Consider the following 8,872-nt stretch of genomic DNA (forward strand, 5'->3'; position numbering starts at 1 on the left):
TAGACTCAGCTCAATAAGAATGTAATTCTTAGAAGAAGTTTTTAATACATACATGAGTATAACGTATACAAACCATTTCCTAGATGAATAAGTGAGCATAACATATACAATCCATCTCTTACAAAGATAAAGGGTAATAACATATACAATCACCGTTGAGAGAGAGAGAGAGAGAGAGAGAGAGAGAGAGAGAGAGAGAGAGGAAATAGAAGTTGAGACACAATAAAAAGTGCGAGATAACAAAATAAGAGAGAAGTATTAAATTTGAGAAAATGGAAAATTCATACATATAGAGAAAAGAGAGAGCCAATTCTGCAAGTCGCAATACAATTTGTGCCTTGAGTAAAAACATCATTACTCTCACAAAAACCCTAGGCAACTACCTAGGCTTCTAATATACAACTCATCTTTTTCATAATAGCATTGAGTCGATTAACAGATATCTTAAGGCTCAATAAACCCAAGCCTAAAGTACGTACTTGCTCTTTTAGAGAATCCACTTGTTCTTTACATTGCCCATTACATCCGCTTTGACATTCCCCAATTTCAACATGCATATTCTCCATGAAACAAATCATGTCTAGTTGGTTAGCCTCCATCCGACCATTACTGTCAAGGATGCGGTGGAGATGATGAGACAACTCGTCTCTTAGCATATCTCCCCTTTGGCACTTCCATGGATCTCATCCTAGAGAGATTCTAAGTACTCCTTTGCAAGCAACCTGATTTTTCTCAGATCGCTCGCATATGTCTGCAATATTTTGTAGACGTTTAGAGTTTGGTTGTCCGGATGGAGACCTTGACCTAGCAAGGTGTTTGCAGCTCGAACATTCATCAACTTCGGTGGAGTAGAAAAAGCTACTTCTTCATTGGAAGAATCCTTCATAACCAGTACATCTCTTGAGTGGTTGTTATCATTCTGAATCTCCATTTGCTGAAATTCAAAATTAATATCTTAAGGCTCTACAAATCTCTCATCATATCTTTGCCAACATATAACCAACCCTAGAAACCTACCTATACAAATGTAGATTCCTCCTAGAAAACTATCATAGATATTTATGTATTGGCAAAATCATAATTTTTTAAAACTTTTTTAAGAACGTTCTGAAGTTAAAACAACTCATAGAACTCTCTCTATAATCTCAAAGGCAATAGTCTAATAAATGGAATGTTTATAGCTTATGTCACTAAGCACACCAATATTGTAAATTATTTAAACATGGTAACACAATGAGATTAAAAGAGAAATAAAGAATGTTTTAATGTGCTCTCTCTCTCTCTCTCTCTCTCTCTCTCTCTCTCTCTCTATATAGCCAACCATACAATAGAAACACAAATAGATAAAGACAAAAAGGCCAACAAAGAAACTAACCTCAAGTTGAACAGAGAATTGGATTCCAATCACCAGCTTTGATGCTATCTTTCTTGTGCTTTTCCTTGTACACAATCACACGGAAAAACCAAAAAAATAATAAGCTTATGATCTCTCTATTTTTCTAATCCAAATACACAATAAAACGTAACAATAACTATTTGTGTATTACATGATTGTATGGGACGAGTATGGGACAAAGAGAGAGAAAGACAAACAAATAGAGAGGGAGAGAGATAGAGAGTGAGAAAGAGACATCCATCAATAATCTAAAATCTTATTACATTATCTTTACCAACTTCCTTAATGGAATGCACTTCAGAATTTCACTAAAAATGAAATGCTTTTGCTCAGAGCTCCTACATCGACTACCCACAATGTAAAAGCCATCTAGTAATCCCAATGCCTCTTTGATTAAGAGGAGCTTGAGATTGTCATCTAGCCTATAAGGGTCCAAGATTTTATAAATATACCGAGGATTAACATCATCCCACCCATCAAATCCAAGGACTTCCCATTTTGGGCTTGGCTGGGATCCAAAAAAGCCCAATTGTGGCATCTCCTCAAAGAAGATAGTATCTGACAATTTATTATTGTCATAAGTCAACTTTAAGATATTTAATGACATGTCTCTGCATAAAACATAGACAAACTATACATTAATAACAATCATGAACTTTTTTATATTTAGCAAAGGAAGATTATAAGAAAAGAATTTTTTTAAAAGTTTATTAAAATGTTTTTTTAATGCCATATTATGGAAGTTTATCAAAATATGGGAGCTTATAATTTTTTTTGAATAATTTGAAATATGTTGAAAGTTTTTAGAAAATGTTTTTTTTAATCTAGTGTATTCGTGTGTGTGTGTTTGGGGTTGACTGTGTGAAAGCAAAGTGTGTGTGTGTGTGTGTGTGTGTGTGTGTGTGTGTGTGTGTGTGTAAGAGAGAAATAATATAGTTATTTGAATAAGAAAAGTGTGTGTGCGTGTTTGAGGTAGAGTACTTAAAAACTTTTTTAAAATTAATATTTTTAATTTGATTAGTAAGTGTGTGTGTGTGTCAGAGAGAGAGAGAGTGTGAAATAGTTTAGTGTGTTTGTGTTTGTACTTGTGGTGTGATTGTGTGCGTGCGCGTGTGTGTGTGATTTTATCTGTCTATGTATTTATATGTGTATACGTGTATGTATGTATACAAATATATATGTATATATACATACATACAACACACACATTTATTTACTTACATTATTTTACACACACACACACACACACACAGAATGTCATCAGATACATACACACGTACAACCCTAAATATTATAGTCCATACTTAAATCCCTAAACAATAAGATTATAAAATGGAAGTTTATTAAAATGTTATTTTTGTAAAATTCCATATTATGAAGGCTTATCAAAATATTGATGTTGAAAGTGTTTTGAATGTTTAGTAGTAAATATTTGGAAGACATTAGTATTTTAGTTATTCAAATACGAAAAGTGTGTGTGTATGTGTGTGTGTGTGTGTGTTTTTTTTTAAAATTAATTCTGTTATAGGTGCAAGGCCTATTATATATAGTGTGTGGGTGTGTGTGAGTGTGTGTGAGAGAGAGAAAGAGATAAAAGTGGAAGTGTTTCAAAATATTTTAGTCATCCAAATGGGAAAAGCATGGGTAGGGGTGGAAGTGTATGCGTGGGGTTGTGATTTGAATTGCAGTTAGTTAGTATGTGCGTTAACTTTGTAGTATACATTGTGCCAATTACGTTCTTATATGTATTAGTAGTTTAACTTCTTATACACACACACACTCACACATGCACCAAGGAAAGGCTTTTACTTACATGTATTAATTCAAACACATGTATCAAGGAAAGGCTTTTACTTACATGTATTAATTCAAACACACATGTGCATACACATAGTAGTTGCAATTTGTTTATTTACACCGATGTATATGCATAGATTAGTTACAATTAAAATTTACACTCACGCACATAGTAGTCATGCGTCTACTTATATGTATGTATGTATGATTGACAGAGATAGAAGAAGTTGCATATTTTTTGAGCACATGAGTAGTACTCTTTCCTTTAAGGAGAGGGTGAATTTGGCTCTGCTAAATTTGAGCATCGTTTTTTTCATAGTCCAACTTGGTCTCTGGTTGAAGCTGTTGGATGGAACGATGTTTATCAAATTAAAATATCTTTAGATTTAGACAAATTAGATGAAAATATTATGCTTATGATTATTAAAGAAAGCCTGGGCTTGATTGATCGTTATGAAATAGACTCTATTTTCCATGTTGAAAGAGATCAAGTACGACAAGTATTTGATGAAGTTATTAAATGTATTCCAAAGCATAAGCTCCTCCGAAAATAAATTTGGTTGTGTTCTTCTTGAATGAATTCGATTCTAGATTGCTTTTTATATTTGACACACATGATACTTTCACTCACTCTCTCTCTCTCTCTTTCTCTCTCTCTCTCTCACACACACACACATGATACTCTCTCTCTCTCTCTCTCTCTCTCTCTCTCTCTCTCTCACACACACACACTTTGCTTTCACACAATCAACCCCAAACACACACACACACACAGATACACTTGCTAGTCAAATTAAAAAAACATTTTTTAAAAATACACACACACACATATGATACTTCCACACACACACACACACACACACACACGCACACAATCACACCCCGAGCACAAACACAAACACACTAAACTATTTCACTCTCTCTCTCTCACACAAACACACACACTTGCTAATCAAATTAAAAATATTAAATTTTTAAAAGTTTTTAAATACTCTATCTCAAACACGCACACAACCCCACACACACTTTTCTTATTTAAACAACTATATTATTTATCTCTCTTACACACACACACACACACATACTTTGCTTTCATACAATCAACCCCAAACACACACACACAAATACACTTGCTAGTCAAATTTAGATAAACTTCCATAATATGGCATCTAAAAAAATATTTTAATAAACTTTAAAAAACTTCTCTCTCTCTCTCTCTCTCTCTCTCACACACACACACACACACACACACACCCCAAACACAACCACTCACATAGCAAGATAATGCAATAACTCTCTCTCTCTCTCTCTCTCTCTCACACACACACACACACACACACACCCGTTCATAGTACTTTCAACTAAAAAACATACTTCAAATTAGAGAATACTTTGTGGTGCTATTATAATTAAAAAACACCCAAATACATACACACACACACACACACACACACACACACACACACCCCCCTTAACACACACATACACACCCCAACACAAACACACACATGGCAAGATAGTGCAATAACTCTCTCTCTCTCTCTCTCTCTCTTTCGCTCTCTCTGAGAGAGAGAGAGAGAGAGAGAGAGAGAGAGGGGGGTAGCTTACCAGGCACAAGGAACACGGGAGTCTCCAATACCCTGCACAAAAAAAAAAAGAGTTAGAAAGAGAGAGAGAGAGAGAGAGAGAGAGAGAGGCCTCACTAGAACAGAACGCGGGAGTAGACTTGCACGGTGCAATGGAGGAGGGGAGCTCAGTTGAATGGCAAGCCAACATATGGAGGAGGACCATATTCAAACTCACTCTGGAACTTGCAACCTCTTCTCGCACCACATTAATTAGGGTGTCTCACTGTGGAACCTGCAACCTGCGGTGGGGAAGGAATGAGGCGGCCCTGCAACCTGCGAGACGAGGAGGAATGAGAGAAGGCAGCCCTGCAAAGTGTAACAGAAGATGGGCATGCAGTCATGGACGTGGACGGGCATGCAGAGCTAAAAAAACTGACATGTGGCGACAAAATCCACGGCCCGTTATATATATAGAGACTAGTGGGCAGATTGTGCTTCAGACCTCCAAACTCAAACTCTACCCGAACCTCCTCAAACCTCCTCCTCCCCTTCTTGAACCTCCAAATTCTTGCCATGTGGGAGTTTTGTGAAACTATTCCTTTATAATATATAGAGAGAGAGAGAGAGAGAACTATTCCTTTATAAATTATAATATATATATAAATAGACTTCATAAATTTTGACGTTGCCAAGAATGTCAAATTGAATGGTTGCAATTTTCAGACTTTATGTTATACGAGGAGCATTTTTAAAAGTTGCGCCAGGAACAAGGAATCTGTCGGCCCTAACAACCACAAGGTACAAGTGCAAGGATGCTTTTGGCTTTATCTGATCTACGGGGCCTTAGATTTTAGATGCTTGGCATTTGACGCCGAGCTAGACGACAGAATGAAATGCAGAAAAACGGGTCATCCAAACACAAGCCACACATTGCATTTGCGAGAAGACAATAGATATATATGCATCACATTACAAGCCTGTGATGAATCCTAAGTTTTCTCCATAGCCTCCTTTTTTCTGAGCTCGCTGTGTGCGCAGACAATACAGGCTCACAAAACCTGTGTCTCTGCAGAACTCGCTATGGCCATCTATGCCACCATCGCCGCTACCCTGAAGGACCTTTTCCCTTTTGCAGAGGGCTTCCTGAAGAAAACCAGTGCTGAAACCCTTGTTTTCTCTGCAGGGATCCTCCTGCTGAGCTTTGCCATACATCTATACAGATCTTCAAAGAAACCCTCGCATCAGAAACCCTTGCCCGTGCCGCCGGGCCGCTTTGGCCTGCCCTTCATTGGTGAAACCCTACAGTTTCTGGGCACTCAGAGACGCAATTGCTCATGGAAGTTTGTTGATGATCGTGTTGCCATGTATGGAGAGATCTTCAAAACCAATCTCATCGGTGATCCCACTGTCGTTGCATCAAACCCTGCAGGAAACAAGATGGTTTTCACCAATGAAAACAAGCTTGTTAATGTGTCATGGCCTGGTAGTGTCATTGCTGTTCTGGGCAAACAGTCCCTCATTGCCTCAAAAGGTGAGCAGGCTAAGAGAATCCGACACGCCATTATGACCTTCTTGCGGCCTGAAGCCCTTCAAATGTACACCGGCAAGGCGGATGAGAGTGTGCAGAGCTTTCTTAAAGAGCATTGGGAGGGCAAGAAGGAGGTTAGGGTATTTCCCCTCATGAAACGTTTTGCTTTCTCCATAGCCTGTGAGCTTCTGATGAGCAGATATGAGAAGAAGGAGCAAGAGATGCTTGAAGAGCCCTTCACCACCATGATGAAGGGCATTTTGCAACTACCTATCAATCTGCCTGGCACAAGGTACACCAAGGCCATCACAGCTGCTAACATGCTCCGTAGCCGGTTCCAGATTTGGATGGATGAGAGAAGACGGGATATGGCAACAGGCAAGGCCTCTGACGACCAAGACCTGCTCTCGTGCTTGTTGAGCTACAGAGATAAAGATGGCAAGCCATTGACTGATCAGGACATCAAGGACAACATCCTCCTCTTGCTCTTTGCAGGCCACGACACAAGCACAGTGGTCACCACCATGGTCTGCAAATTTCTTGCATTAAATCCTGCCGTTTTTGATGAAGTCTACAGAGGTGAGTTCCTTGCTCTTACTATTGAGGGCACAGTATTTTCTTCCCCTATTTTAGATTCGAAAACAATGAAATAATCATTTACATGTTTTCTTGTGGTTAGAGAACAAGGAGATTGCAGCAGAAAAGGGTCCCAATGAGCTCTTGAACTGGGCAGATATCCAGAAGATGAAGCTGTCCTGGAGAGTGGTTCAAGAGACACTGAGGCTACAGCCACCTGTTCAAGGGGCGTTCAGAGTGGCAATCAAAGAGTTTGACTACAATGGATTCAGGATCCCAGAGGCTTGGAAGGTAACAAATTGATCTAGTTAATCTAGTTTGTGGTTTTCATATTTGCCATGTCAATTATGATGTAGTCTTATTATATTCTTTGAGTTTATGTTTAACGAAGGGGCTGTGTGTGTGTGTGTGAGAGAGAGAGAGAGAGAGAGGTTTGGTAAGTGGTCAAAACTTTGGTATGTAATGAGTACAATTACATATGGTGTGGTGCAATCATCTGATAAATTCTGTACGTGCAACCTTTTTTTGTTGGTATTTTGTGCAGCTCTATTGGACAACAAACTCAACCCACCGCAACCCCAAGTATTTCCCAGAGCCAACCAAGTTTGATCCGTCACGCTTTGAGGGGGCAGGGCCTGCCCCTTACACGTTTGTGCCCTTTGGAGGGGGGTCCAGGATGTGCCCGGGCAACGAGTTCGCGCGCATGGAGGCCATGGTGCTGCTGCACCACCTTGTCACCCGCTTCTCATGGACTCTTGTGGATCCAGATGAGGTGATCACTGTGGATCCCATGCCATGCCCCGCTAAGGGCCTCCCTATTCGCCTAGAGGCACGCACGACTTGATTTAGTAAATGTCCTTAACACTAGTTGTGCAGTAGGTACTGGAGTTGCCCTGTGTGTGCAGGAGGCAAAAGCAATCTTCGTAGTAATAAAGCTGTGTTTGGGTTTGTTTGGTGCTGCATTCTGGAACCTTTCCAAGCATGTGATCCTTTAACGAGTTAGTGTAGTCAAAGCAATATGTGCAACAGACACTTTGCACAATAATGATATTATGGTAGATGGGACGACAGCGTACAAGCTACTTCAAGGTATGCTGCACTAGTTGAGGAGATTGTACCTCACCAAATCTTATTTGACATTATGGAGTGTTATTGACACGATCACAAGTTACCTCAATGCAGTACTCAGGGTGTCACGTTATTGATCCAATTACTGTAAAGATTGTATTTGGGATTAAGCAAAGGGGTTTGAGAGTTGACTAAAGTAGTGCTCTTCAATCTACAAATACTTTTGTAGAGATTTGTTATAATGGAGTACAATTCCGAGACGAGTGCACGGGAAGGTGATTGAACTCGTACAAGTGTTGTCACCATGGTAAGTGAATGATGTGATCGTTACACCTGACGGGCGAACCTTATATGTCCATCAATCTAACCTAAATGGGGTTATAAGAGTAGTACATTGCTGCAGTTCTTGTAAAATTTGAATTCTAGTAAATTGATGAATGCACATTTCATGTAGGCTAATGGTAGAAACTTTTGAAAACACTTTGCAGTTGCAGCAATAATGAAAAATTTCCACAGTTTTGATTCCACTTGGATTGCTTCATGTAAACTATTGACATTTGATTTTAAAACAAACATGTGTGCTGCACGTGTTCGGATATTCATGAGAGTGCAATCATGAGGTGAGAGTAATCTCAATGTGGAGAGAGAGAGAGAGGGAGGGAGGAGGGAGTCGGTGGTGTAGCTAGCTTACACCTTTGCAGTGCCCTTTCTTTTTTAATGTACATAATATAGCCTTGATTTTGCTTTTAATAAATTGTCCTAAGATTAAATCCAGGTAAAATTTAAAAAACAAGCATTTCCCCATGTTCTGATGTACTCTTGATCTATCATCTGAGTTTCAGTTGCTGGGTTCATTTTAGTTCATGGCTGATAAATTGACTGCCTTGATTGTCAATGAGTTTTTATCCTCCATGATCACCATGATTTCCAAGTTGGTAT

The 8,872-nt window shown here is 39.0% G+C and overlaps 1 protein-coding gene across 1 annotated transcript; it reads left to right on the forward strand.

Annotated features, from left to right (window-relative positions):
- Positions 1–5,613: 5,613 nt before the first annotated feature.
- Positions 5,614–8,386, forward strand: LOC147641953 (cytochrome P450 716B1-like). The gene is made up of 3 exons (XM_086801503.1): positions 5,614–6,868; positions 6,969–7,156; positions 7,410–8,386. Exons 1-3 carry the CDS (start codon positions 5,842–5,844, stop codon positions 7,707–7,709), a joined length of 1,515 nt encoding a protein of 504 aa, XP_086657629.1. The 5' UTR covers positions 5,614–5,841; the 3' UTR covers positions 7,710–8,386.
- Positions 8,387–8,872: the final 486 nt, after the last annotated feature.

The sequence above is a fragment of the Cibotium barometz genome, chromosome 1 (assembly GCF_041138505.1).
Source record: "Cibotium barometz isolate CiBa-2024 chromosome 1, ASM4113850v1, whole genome shotgun sequence".
NCBI classification, from domain to species: domain Eukaryota; kingdom Viridiplantae; phylum Streptophyta; class Polypodiopsida; order Cyatheales; family Cibotiaceae; genus Cibotium; species Cibotium barometz.